The sequence below is a fragment of the Xiphophorus couchianus genome, chromosome 5, assembly GCF_001444195.1.
Source record: "Xiphophorus couchianus chromosome 5, X_couchianus-1.0, whole genome shotgun sequence".
In the NCBI taxonomy this organism is placed as follows: domain Eukaryota; kingdom Metazoa; phylum Chordata; class Actinopteri; order Cyprinodontiformes; family Poeciliidae; genus Xiphophorus; species Xiphophorus couchianus.
The window spans coordinates 9,773,784-9,787,865 of record NC_040232.1 but is presented as its reverse complement, the minus strand read 5'-3'; the positions used below and the strand labels follow the sequence as shown (position 1 = coordinate 9,787,865).

Below are 14,082 nucleotides of genomic sequence, written 5' to 3'. Positions count from 1 at the left end.
TTCTTTTAGCAAATGGTAACTTTTAGAGTATGAATACTCCAGTTAAAAGGTTAGACAATTATTACATTAGATTATTTTGATGGTCGATCAATCATTTCCTCAACCTTCATTCCTCTTTTTACTTCTGAATCACTCTTCTTCTCGCACACCAGAAAGGATTTGCATGGGTTTGGATGTTTGCTCTGCCAGTTCCAGAACCCAACCTCTGCAAACTGAAAGCAAACTCTCTCCTGGCTCTCTGTATCTTTTTAGAGAGCATTTAAGAATAAAATCATTAACTCTGAAAGTTTTTTTGTTGTTGTTGTTTTTTAAGTTGTGGGATGAAATAATGATGCCCTGCTGCATTTCTCATCACTGGTTTACAGACTGGTACTTTCCTGCCTATTAGGATAAAGTGGTAGCTGCTAACGCTGCAGTTTCAGGAACCCAGTCTGAGACTGAAACTGGGACCAGTGCTCTGTAATTATTTAACGGGTAATTTGGCCCTCTAAAAGCCGGTCTGTTTACTTTCAGTTCTCTGGAAGCTCATCGTTATGAATAAATTTTGCTGCTTCTTGTGCAGTTTTTTAAAAGCGTAACGTTTTGAGGTGTGGCAGCGAATGCAGCCGCTGCCCATCTGGCCTCGGCTCACCCTGCCCGCTCACTGGGACGGTAACGGATCCGGCCCAGAGGATATCCAGTGTTTTATTGACGAACTGTTGGCTTGTTTATCGCGAAGCGGCCAATTCACAGGAGAGCAATCGGTCTTGGACCCAGTTTTACAAAAACATGTTTGCTGTCCCAGGATTTTTTTTCTTTATTTTTTGTGCCAGCTGCTCCTCCTCTCTTTTTTGCACCAGTTAATCCAGTCGTCACCCACCCCCACACCTCCCAGCACCGGCCCGAGGCTGGATCTTTGATGCAAAGCCAGACAATAGAGCTGCTGGTCTACCATTCTCTGATGACTTCATCCATATCAAATATTTACATACTAACGATGAGAATAGATGGACTTATTCTGAGATTATTAAAAATACAATTATTTGTGTTCAGTGTTTAACTTGGCTGTGGTCAGCCTGTGATGTTGCCAACGTTGGGTGTTTGTTTGCCGGGTTTAGGACAGATTGTAACCCAGTTCTCTGTAGCGTTTTGGGGCCGCCGCTCTGCCAGTAGCCGGGGTTACCTGGCGTTTTGACAGCCACTCCCTTTAAGACTTGCTGGCTTCGTCTGTTCAACTCGTAGCTTCACTCAGCCACCTGCTTTAGAAAGGCTTTAACGAGACGCTAACATTCACTTAACACATCGTCTTGTGTAGATTTGATTAAGTAAAGAGTCTCTAACAGTTTGCTCACCTTACTGTGGCACAGATGAGACAAAGGCAGAACTTTACAGATTGTAATGTTTGGTATTTTATTCTCCAATCCACTTTTTAGATATTATCATGCTACAGTAAGGCTGTTTATAGTTGAATCTTATAATCAGCACACTGGAGGATATGGATTGAAAATAAAATGAGATTTTTTTTATACCAGATAAGATTTTTTTTTCTCCCCTCATTGCTTTATGTACTTAACAAAAATGTAAAAATATAATATAAAAACACAATCTTACAAGTATTTTTGGTTACATTTCAGGTGTCAATATATTGGGAAACATTGAGAATCCTTTCTGTAAGAAATAGGGTCTTGTTTTAAGTCAATAATTGCTTAATATTTAAGAAAAAAATACTTCATATGTGAAATGATCTGCCATATTAAAAATTAAAATGTATTAATTCGATCAAACCGATTAATTTTTTTTGTGGGAAATTTTGTTTAGTGACAAAACTCATTTTGTTTTTTATTTTAGACAGTTAAAATGTCTTCCAGCGGTAAGTGTTCTTTACAAAAGTAATGTTTATTGGATAAGAGAGTGAGAACTTGCATTATTATGCCATTATTAATATATTACTTGAAATTAGTCTTGCAACAACAATGTTATTATTTATCGCTAGGCCTGTTGCGATAAACAATAAATCGATTAATCATACGATAAATTAAAACTATCGAGGTCATTTTAATTATCGGCATTATCGTCTCTTCCGGCCTTTTTCTCTTTCTGTTAATGACACTGAATGAAAAAAGGCTCTGCTCCGGTGCTCTCCACTGACTCCTCCCTTCCTCATTTCCTCAGTGTAAAGCCCAGCGCACACGAAACGATCTTAGAGCTGTCGGCCGATTGTCGGCCCATTTTTAAAACCTGACAGACCACACATTAGCCGACAGAAATCCTAGGTATAACGGTTCGATCGGGTTCGGTCCTGCCGTGTGGTGTCCAACAATGGGCACAAAATAATGGCTACAAGTTCAGTGAACTAATTTTAAAACCAGGCATTAATCAATGCTTTACTACAATCTACCTGCAATGCATGTGGCTAGTGTCAGCGTAAAGTCCTGACTGAATGAAAATCATTAGAACCTATTTACGTCACGTTAACGAAGAACGTTTCGCTCCAACTCCTCCTCTTGTCATTTCTATATTCTTTGCATGTTGAATAAACATTAATGTTGTTTCCACATATCATCTCCAATGTCCGCTGGACTTCGGGTTGCTCCGTGTCAGCTGTTTGGGATTCCCCTCCGTAATTTACCCTCAGAAAGCACTGAGGAGAATCCGCGCTTTCTGATTGGCTACCTGTCACATTCAACAGGCTGCGTTAAGATCCCAGTCCTGATTTGTGTCGGAGCGGCAACGATGATCTACCATAACACACCACACACTACAGGATGATCGGTTATGAAATCGTAAACAACAATCTTCTAAGATTGTCGTAAGGGGAAAAATAGGAGCAAAAAATCATGTAGTGTGAACTATTGCATCAGGTAGTCGATGTGCCCATCTTCTCTATTTAAATCTAATTATTATTGAAGGGCAACATAGTATACAGACTTCATAATCTGCACTCTTTTGGTTGAATGCAGTATTTATTTCCACTTTTACTTTATGTTGTTTAGTTTTTTTTTTCAAGTGCATTTTTTGTTAATGGAGACTAAGAATATATTTTATTTTCGTTTTTGTTCATTTTGTTTATCAGTTCCAGTGTTTAGTGTTCTTTTGAAAATAAAGTGTATCTATCTTTGGCAAGAAATCGCATGCATTATTATGTCATTTCCATTAAATCAGTGTAAAAAGGTTTTCAAACAATATTATCGTTTATCGCAATAATTTTTGAGACAATTAATCGCTGAGCAAAATTTGCTATCGTGACAGGCCTATTTATCGCAATAAATATTGGGACAATTTATCACCCAGCTGAATTTATTGTGCCAGGTCTGTGTGATGACTTATTTGTCCGAACTTGAATTAAGTTTCTTATCCTTTGCTCTCCTCCATCCATCCATCGGTGTGTGTGTGTGTGTGAGAGAGAGAGAGAGAGAGAGAGACAAGTCCTCATACTGACAACAGAAACGCCACTTCCTTGTATGGTCAGTCTGAGCAGCAGGAATCTACACACAGCTTCTCATTTGTAGGAGCCGACTGAAGTTACTAGAGCCAGCATCAGTTTACTTTAAAAGTCTTCAATAAAAGTTGCCTGTGAGAATCTAAAAAGGCCACAAGAAAGCAGTTCTTTTGCATCCTGTGTTGCTGAATTTTCTCCACAGGAAGTGGGGAAAACCCCTTCCTTTCCCTTTTGGTCCCCCCCCTCCCGAAGCATAAAGTTATGCCACCTGGTTCCCGTCAACTCTTTGACCATTTGAAACACTTTCACTGGGATTTACAGTTGGGTTGAATTTACAGCAGCAGGAAGTGTTGCTTTTGTTTTACTTTCTGAGCTTGTAAAGAGGGAATGTGTGGTTCTGTAATGTAAAGATCAGTCGTGTGTGGTGGTGGAATTAGGAGCATGAAGGAAGTGGATTCCACCTCTTCATGGCAGCCATTGATTGTCCAGTCACTCCTCGACATGCTGCTTCTCATCCATTAACTTATCACTCACTCGTATGTGTAGGTCCGTCTGACCTCTCTGAGATATAATTTGCTGCACACATGCATGAGCCAGATGTCTCTGCCTTAGGATTCCTCATAAGAGCTGGAATGTAGGTGGGTCAGACGTGTGTTTACTGCTGCCGATGCTGAACTCGTTGACTTCCTTCAGTCGCTGCAATGGCTTCAATCCTCAAATAAAAGCATCTGTCACTAATTGGAACCAGTTGATTTTTGGATGGCAAATGCGTGCCAGTCATGACTGTGTCTGAGTCCAAGTTGTTTCAGTTTGGGAAACTTTTACTGGCCATTAAGCTGTCATGCAATACGGGCTTTTCAGCACAACACCCAGCTGGGCTGGTATGTAGACCGGACATCACTTTTGGAAAATAACTCGATTTTTGAGTTTATTCCAGATTTCCTAACCGTAGCAAAAGTAAATGCCAAAAACATTTGAAAACTGAGGCAGTACTTTCCTCTTAGTTGGACTTAAATAATCTCAAAGGGGATCTATTATGCAAAATTTGGTTTTTTAGAATATTTTTTCCATTTGGGTCTCTAATGCTTTTAAAGATGGCCCAATGCTTAAAAAAAAACACCAGGCTGTTTGTTTTTTTTTGGCAATAAGTTTATGTTGAGCCGTTTTAGAAACCTACTGTCCATTACCTAGCAACCAAAGAGGAGCTCCAGCATGTTTGCTCAGTTGGTTTTATCGCTGTGTACAATGGCTGCTGGAAAAGACACACGTTTTGTTGTGGACTTGTCATCCAGAAACCGCTTGCTGCATTCTTGTTGTTTTGTGCAGGAAGCTCCACTTTTGCTTTTCAAAGATGTATGGTTGTAATTTTGCACATTTGTTTGCAGCCATTTTCATGGAGTATTAATGTCGAGTTGAGAAAGCGTGGCCAGCAGCAGCTTATTTGGATTTAAAGTGACAAGAGGCCCTGAAACACCTCATTCTGGAAGGAGCTTAAAATGATCAGAAATGAGCAGACTAAAATATCATTATTTAAGAAAATTGTTGACATGTTTTGTGATCCATCCTAACCTGTTCAAGGAAGCATAGAAGATCATCTTTAAGCTTCAGCTCCCCAGAATATCGAGTCAGACGTGACCTCAGTCTGTTTGAAATGTTAGCTTGTGATTCTTGGTTCACCTACAAACCAACAAACCCCTCTTCTTCCTCCTCCTCCTCCTTTCCGTCTGCTCGGTGCTTTCCTAACTCCTCCTGTGGCTGCAACACAGCGTAATCTCTGCCTATGATAAACGCAGCATTAAAACTGACCCATTTTATCAAGCGCACACAATCCAGCACCTTAACATGCAGTGGAAGGGCAGATGAAACTAAACTGCAGACGGCTGTAAGATTTGAAGACAATAAATCTGTTAAAGATGGAATGTAACGGATTTGTCAATTTTATATTTATTCAATATAAACAGGCTGTTTTTTCTAGTCTTTGACTGTTTTTAAATAGATTTTTGATAAAGATGTCAATTGGATTTGCATTTAAATGTTTGAGTAAAAGGTAGGGGAAATGCTTTTGTTTTGACTCCTGTACTTATTCAGTTTTCAGTTTGTTTTTGATGCCTAATGGGGCTGAAATGATTGATGCTATTGAAATAATTGTCCATTAAGTTAGTGATGAATTAATCTGTAACTGGAGACTCAAACAAGACAGTTTTCTGAAAAAAAGAGAGCAGTTATTAAACAAAAACTGTACATTTGTATACAAATGTACAGTTTGTATTAAATGCAAAATGTATACAGTTTGCATTTAACTCAAGTGGCCAATTTTGTCACCAGGTTTAAATTCTGTTAACTTTTATTCTGCATTTTCTTATGCATTTCTAACACTGTATAAAATAAGCTCAAGCACTTAAAAGAATAATCTTCACAGTGTGTGATTCTTAATCCAAATAATTGATTAGTAAAATAATTTAGTTGCTGCCCTAAGGCCTAAATTAAAAGGGTGTTACCAAGGTGTAATCTGATGAGATAAAAGTTGATTGTTTTTCCCTTATGTAATTAAGCAATCAGTTTATTAGTGTGAAAGGACATTTGATGAATTACTGCCCCTTTGTTGCACCATATTGTCAGCTGGTTGGGTTTTTCTTGTGGTGATTGCATGAGGAATGTGAGTTGGCCCAGAGTCTCTACAGATGATCTTGTATCACAACCACTCCAGACATTTGCTGCTCCAACAGAACAAGGATTGCTGCAGAGAGTTTCTGTAGAACTGCTCAGGTTTGAACTGAGCCGTCCTAACGAGTTGGTCCGGGTCTGGGAACGAAGGGTCCTGTTTTACACTGGACTGCCGGCTTCTGAAATGCCCAAAATGGAACCGTGAATCTGTAGCTTTTTAAAGTTTTTTTGTTTGTTTGTTTGTTTGTTTTTTTTTCCCAAAAGTGCAAAATGGGTACAGACCTGTTCAGTAAATTAGAATATTTAGAATATTACTGAAAATCCTTTTATTTCATTAACATTATCACAAACCGAAACACACAGACAGATGTTTGCATCTCTTTGTTTCTGATAATTATGATTATATGATCAGTGGGCTGCACAGTGGCGCAGTAGGTAGCATTGTTGCCTTGCAGCAAGAAGGTCCTGGGTTCGATTCCCGGCCCGGGGTCTTTCTGCATGGAGTTTGCATGTGTGGGTTCTCTCCAAGTACACAGCCCAAAAACATGACTGTGAGGTAAATTGGTCTCTCTAAATTCTCCCTAGGTCTGAGTGTGTGTGCATGGTTGTGTGTCCTGTCTGTCTCTGTGTTGCCCTGCGACAGACTGGCGACCTGTCCAGGGTGAACCCCGCCTCTCGCCCAGAACGTTAGCTGGAGATAGGCACCAGCACCTCCCGACCCCTGTAAGGGACAAGGGTGTAAGAAAATGGCTGGATGGATGATCATTTTCTAATTACACCAATAAAAATGTACATTTAGTTCATTAAACTAGGTTTAATGAAGCAAGTTTAATACCTTCTTAAAGGGCACTTCTTTTGGGTGGCTGTAAATGAAACTACCTGGCAAGAAAATAAATGCTTGTTGGCATTTAGAGAATTGTTGCATCGACTAAAACCAGTTTCTCTGAACGTTTGAGAAGAAGATTGATAAAGAGCCACAGCATTTCCTTGAAACCTGGATTACAGTTATTTTATATAATGTTAGATTATACAAGAAGCATCAGAATCTCTTCATACGTTATTTTCCTCGTCAGCTGGGGGACCGCCAACATTAAATTTATTTAGTTCTTTATCATGGTTTCTTTTCCGTCTTCCTCTATGTTTCTTTCTATCTGTAAATTTAAAGGTTGGCATGCAGCCACAGTTGCTTCAGAGTACAAATGGTTGACTAATTTGTTGAGGAAACAAAGTGATTTTTCCATGGTCAAAATTAACTTTACAGGGTTTCTGCGCTTCTTGTCAAAGACACTGGGCAGCTTCAGCTTGTTTCTGCCGCTGCAACGCCCTCGTATCGTCATTGGATGAATCTGTGTTCAATTTCTACGTCTGACTTTTTTTTTTTAGTAGCCAAGATGCTAAAGCTTAGACTGATGAGGAAAAATCAAGAGAATAAAGTTACATAATGTGTGTTAAATGATTGACTCAACCTTTCTCAGCTTAACCAGGCTTTTTTTTTTTTTTTAATTAAAGAACAAATTCAAGACACAAGAAATTACACAAACATAACATAGCTCTGACTAGGCTTTACTTGAATAAACTCTTATGAAATGTATTTTGTGATTATGCTCACATAAATTCTTCACTGCAGCTTCCTCTAAGTGCATTTTTCTTCCAGTTCTAGTTTTATCCCTGTTTTTCTGAACAATCAGTTAAAGAAACGATAGGAAGATGTCTATTTACATTTCAACAAATTGAAATGTAAGTTGCACTGCAGAAACAAAATCTTACTAAGTATTTTTGGTCTGGTTTCATGTGAAAATATTTTACTTTTCTCTTCTTTCAAATGTACCAACTTAGAGGTAACTTTTTAACAAGATGTGGGAGCTTGTAAGTAAATAATCCCTTAATATTGATTTTAAAAGTCCGACTTCCACTGGCGGACTTCACTTATGAGGAAATATCTGTTTAGAATTTAAATCTGCCACAGGAACTTGTATGTTACCATCAATACTAAGCAATTATATACTTAAACTCTTATGTTGTGTTGAAAAGTTACTTGTAAGTTAGTTTTGACTTATTTCAAGATACCTGTACCACAAAGTAGACCAAAAATACTTGGTATTTATTTTTTGCATTGTGGACGATTAATGCACTGAAGTTCTGCCTCTTTGCTTTCAGCACACAATCCAGTTTTTTTTTCCTCTTTTAGTTTCCAGATGCCTCCAGATGTTTTAGGGTTAGGAATGTATGTTTATTAGGAATTTTTGTTCATTATTGTCTTACGATTACATGTTGGAGTGTCACAGTGGGCAAGCTGTTGCAGTTATTTGCTGCCAACTTGTTCGGCTCACTTCCTGCTTTGCTTTCTTTCTCTCCCACACTCTGAGAACTCTTGACCATATTTGGTCTTTCCTTTAGATTGTTTTTAGGCTGTTTGGTGCATAAATTCCTTCCAAGTTCAGAGCAGTACTTTATGGAGTATTGTTGTATTTTGGATAACTTAAAGATTATTTCCTTTCCTCTCTCTTCAGGGCACTAAAGTGTTACAGGAACTGGCCGGTGTGACGCTCCACACTGAACATACCAACCTGCGAAGGGGATGAAGCCGGATGGAGCTAAAGTTATGCCACCTGACCACATGACCCCAGAGCTCGGTGAAGCTGCTGCTGTAGCGGAGCGCTCATCTCAGGAAAACATAAACGAGGAAGCCCAAATTCAACCGGAAGCAGCAGCACCTGCAGAGACTCAAAAGGCCAATGGGAAGCCCTTAGCAGTGGATCCCAAAGTCAAACCAAAAGCAGCTGGAAGTAAAATCCAACCAACATCCTGTGCTGGCGCTGCTGGGTCCACCTCACGGCCGGGAACTGCTTCACACCGCACAGAGAGGGATATTAAATCTTCCTCTGCAGGGAGGAAAGCAGCAGCAGCAGCAGCAGCAGGAGGAGTTGCAGCATCAAAACCCTCTGCTGCAGGAGCTGTGCCTAAAAGACCAGTAGGTGTGCCAGCAGTTTCATCCACAGCTAAAAACCAATCCAGAGCTCTTGACAGGAAGCCAGTTGGACCCGTGAAGACTGCTGATGCAACAGTAACCAATGGTACCAAACTGAGAGTGCCACCCAATGGCATTAGTAGGAAACCAGCAGCTGAGGCTGCTAATGGAGCCAGACCAAAAACCACAGGCAAGTGTTCTCAATAAAATAAAATCAAAGGTTTGTGATATGATCATTGCTTCATTGGCTTTTTTTTGTGTGTGTAGCTGCTACTAATAGACCGGTTGCTTCAGCTGCTCCAAAAACAAACGCATCAACCACAACGAAACCTGTTGCTTCAGTCTCATCAAGAACAAGGTATGGGTCATATTTTCCAGTAGGCAGATGGACGACTTCATATCGTTTAAAGTCGAGGTCAACATGATAAAAGTTGAATCGACTAGTGAATGTAACATCTTAGAAACGCAAGAGAAATCGCTTCACAGCAACTTAGAGGCTTTATTTCCCCTCTTCAGCCAGACAGAAGTTTTTTATACAGAGTAAAAAAGGAACAAAACATTTTTCTGGACTTTCCAGCTGCAGATAGCCTGGCCGTTGTCTTCCTGTAAAACTCTGCCTGATTCTAAACTCACTTCCAGCTCAGTGAATGGGCTTTCTCCCATTGAATTTCAGCAAGAACAGTTAGCAAACAGAAGAAGTTCTGAACGACGTTGATTCTCTGCGTTGTTTTAGAATCATAGTGTGTCTGTTGTTTTACTCATGGCAGAGGAGGAAGTGAAGAAGCTGTCGAGTCCGTGTTTGCCACGCTTCCAAATATTGAATCAACTTTAACATCCATCTAGTTCGGCTCAATATTTCTCTCTTTGCAGAAAGACGGTTCTTTACAGCGCAGACTGTTTCTGATACACTTTACAGCATCGATATGGCCCATTAAATAGCCAAACGTTAGCAATTGAGAAACAATTTCTTCCCGGAGGCGTGGACTCTGAAGCTTTAAATTTTACCCAATTGCTGAGACCCTGTATGCAAAGGAGCAGAGCGCTGAACTTCTGCTGCTGTGGTCTGAAAAGTTGCACAAACTAGAGTCCGACTGTTTTTCCTCAAACTCTGGTGGTTACTGATGGGTATATTATAATCTTGGACAGCTGCTGCATCTATAGGAGTTAAATTGACCACAATTGCAGACATTTTAACTTTATAAACTAAACTTATCGTAAACGGATCACCTTTGATTCACCCACCTGCTGCTCCAGGCGGCTCTCCCTCAAGGTGTAGCCGGCTGCTCTGGTGGCTCTGGACAGCAAGTAGGGAAAGATTGTCAGATCCCCAGAACGTTTCTTAATCTGTGTCCAGATTTGAATTGTATAAAAATATAAAGTAATTTACCAAGGTGGCACTGCAAACTGTGACAAAGGCTGTCGAAACAAGACATGGCCTGGTGTCTGGCTCTTTTTCATCCATCCAACTGATCAGCGCCAAGCTTTTGACCTGTTGTCTCTATGTTTTTGTAACATTGACGACAAACTCGCCTAGATTTTCATTTTCTTGAGTAAATCAGTTTTGTTGCGTGATTGCGACTTGTTGACGTGAAAGAAGCAAAAGAATCGAGTAGTACGTTCAACCCATAAGAACGCTTCATTAACACTTTGTGAGTTTGTCTGAAGAACAGGTTTTTTAGGGCTTCCTTGGACATTTTTATTGTCTAGACTTTATGAATGCTTCGTCTTTATGCGATGGAAAAAAAGACCTGTGATGGACATCTGCTGGAGTCTTAATGAATCGGATTCTCTTCAGCTACATGAGTCACATCAGCAGGAATGACCTGAGACAGAGAGCCTTAACACAGCATGTGAAACCGAAGAACCAATGCTTTGTCCCTAATAACCCCCCTGGCAGAACCAGACCTACCTCCCCGGGGCAGAGAGCTGTTGACTTGGATCATAAAACCCCTCATAGTGGGCCAATACTCTTGGACTTCTTTTTGAATTCTGTTGGGTTTTTTTTATCCATTTTACACAGGAAGTTGTTTTTAGAAGTGGCTGTAAAATTTAATAGTTTTGTTTGCTGCATGTTTTCCTTAATTTGTTTTTTTTGTTGTCTTGTAGATGTAATTTCTATTACATTAAAGCGTCGGTTTTCCACAGAATGTAATGTTCTGTGTTGAAACTTGATTAAATCCTGCCGTCTTCCCAGCACAGGGTCACTTGATTCCCATTTTCCTTCAAGCCATTGCTGTCTTTTAAAAATGCTCATTATGTTCTCCTCAACAACACATTCTACGTAGATCTGTAACATGGAAAGTAGATGACTGTGACGAGGAACGGTAACTGTATTTGGACAAGAGACGTTAAAGGACAAGATTATAAACTGTTCCAGCTGATGCCCTTTTTTCTTTTTTTTTGAGGATGGTATTTCTGGTTTTTGTATTTATGATGCTTGATGCCAATCAATTTCCAGTTGGGATCTGAATAAGAGCGAACAGATCAGAACCGTTTGGTCACTCAGACACCCTCGGTAATCCTTGCTATTGATGTCATGAATTTCTTTCTTGATATCAGACAGAAATGTGAACTTATTGCACCGGTTTCTGTTTCATCTCTCTTTGTCGGAGAAAAAACTTGAAGTTAGTTGGATTCTGAGATATGAAGAGAGGCATATGCAATATTTCCGGCGGGGTGGGGGAGCTTTACTTAATCTGTATTTGGAAGCTTGAATATTTTCAAATGTGTGTTGAAAATTACAAAATGTCAAGTAAAGTGTTGCAGAATTAAACTACATTTAGCAAGTAGTGCGGAACTCTGCTGATAATACCAGGCTTCTTGTTATTTTTCTTCAGCTGCTATAGCTTGTAGTTTGTTTTTATTTTTTGTTGTTGTTGTTGTTATGTTGCTCAGGAGCGCACATCAACTAGGAACCTGCTGGGAAGGGTATCAAACTCTAAATCTAAAAAATATTATCCATTTCTTAACAATTTTACTTTCAACTTTTAAATCTTTTTTCTCAGTTTCAGTTTCTTTTTTCTAACTTTATGGCCCCAGTTTAGTTCCATATTTAACCTGCTATGCCAGATGGTTCATATATAACCAGTGGGGTTTGTGCTTTTGAATGGAGAGGATTCCAGGAACAAAGAACTTTAGAAAAGATAATATTTTCATCCAATCATGCATCAGTCAGCTGAATATTTCAGGGCTTTGTTTTTACTTTGCTCTGCATCAGTCTCAGTCATGCCTTAGATTGGACTGATACAACAAACCAATCTACGCTCCAATCTCCCTTGCAGGGCAGAGCTGCTTTAACTGAGAAATTCATTTGAAGGAGGACAAAACCTAAAATCCTACTTCAGATTTAATAAGTGTAGAACTGGATGGATGGATCCTGATTTGTTCCTTCAATCCAATTTAAGACCCTGAACTCTAACAAGCATAATGTATTGGAATTACAGAAGTTATTAAATGTTTGTTGTGATAAATGTTTACACTGATCAAGTTCAGCTTCAATATTAGGGCTGGAACAATCGGTTATCGAAATCGTCAACTAGTTCAGTAGTTTATTAATTAACCAGAATATACACGAAAGAACAAGTCAGCGCATACATTTAGTATTTAAGATGAAAAACATCCTTTGTACATATTTTACCCAGAACTTCTCTAATATCAGTTGTAGCTTCACGAGTTTCAAATTCTGCAAAATAAATACATCTCCGATTAAGTAGCTTTTCAACATGTTAGCCCTCACAGTATTATGTGAAGCAGAAAAGGGTTAAGTTTTTTACATCTTGATCTTACAACATGATTTTATTTTTTGTTTTTATCTGCAGATGCATCTTTTGCTACAAATTACCAAACGTTCACTACAGGAATGCTATCATTGCATTTCAGACAAAGATATTTCCTATTTGAAAGAAAAATTTATTTATTAGCATTTTTTTTTATGAATTGAACTTCATCAATTTTTCATCAAAAATACATAGTACAGTTCCACACTTAACATAGCACAAGCTAATGCATGCTAAACTGGAGTAAATAAGAAAATAAAAGAAAAAGATTATGCAAATTAACACTAACAAACTCTACGCACATAAAATAATAATGCTCTATAACCCAGATACTTCTAGATAATTACAGCATACCAGTAAATCCATGCAGTTAAATTCAATTATTTGGATTTTTTAAAAATGCATGCATATAAAAGGTTAAGTATTAAAAATGAGTGCCAATTTTTCATATCCTTGAATAGTCAATTATTACAATAATTAGCTGCAGCCCTAATCATTAGTAGTTCTTTTTTTTTTAATGAACAGTGTAAATTCAACCAAACCACAGCAGTATATTTTGGATTTTTCCTCTGTTTTACATTTTCTCTGAAAATGTAGTTTCTCCCTGTGAGAAGTCCAGTGTGCTCTGTGACGGCTGCAGAGCCAACCCAGAGTGCCTGGCGGCTGCTAGGCTGCAGAGCTTCCTCTGAACTCTCCACTGAGCCGCTTTAGGCATTCGGTCTTTGTGGAGGAGATGACAGATCACCCACACAAGCGTCAAGAATGTGTGCTGCTCTCAGGACAGAGTAAATCTGCTGGTTTTGGACACTTTACAAGCAAAACAAGGCTCTGCGTTACACTTGAATATCTAGCATGCACTGAACCATGGGAAAACGGTATATTTGCAAAGCAAAAAATATATTTTATGCTTTTAATTTATGAGGCGTTTAATAGTTTGGAAAACTAATTAACTGGTTTATTTCCTTCCAGTAGGTAAAAAAACCATAGCAGTCACAGACGAATGGTTTTTAGCTTTTAAAATGCTCCTTCTGCGTTTAATAATTGGCAACCAAATTCATGTGGTAGCTTTGTTTTGTGAACAATAGAAGTGTCATCTCTTGTAAACACACTCAACCTGACAAATCATACGACTTTTTTCTGTCAACAGTGTTGGTCATTCAGGACCTGCTGTTTATCATTAAAGTTTCATAGATGACTGTGTGAGGCTGATCATGTTCCTTTTAGTGGTGGTTTGTAATGATTTGAATCTTCTGCTG

The 14,082-nt window shown here is 38.9% G+C and overlaps 1 protein-coding gene across 1 annotated transcript in view; it reads left to right on the top strand.

The window, feature by feature from the left end:
• Positions 1 to 14,082, top strand: part of prr36a (proline rich 36a) — a 31,419-nt gene that overhangs the window by 4,307 nt on the left and 13,030 nt on the right. Inside the window, exons 2-3 of the mRNA XM_028018473.1 lie at positions 8,593 to 9,240; positions 9,318 to 9,408. Of these exons, the coding sequence (XP_027874274.1) occupies positions 8,661 to 9,240; positions 9,318 to 9,408 (671 nt within the window). The 5' untranslated portion in view covers positions 8,593 to 8,660. The remainder of the gene's footprint in view (positions 1 to 8,592; positions 9,241 to 9,317; positions 9,409 to 14,082) is intronic.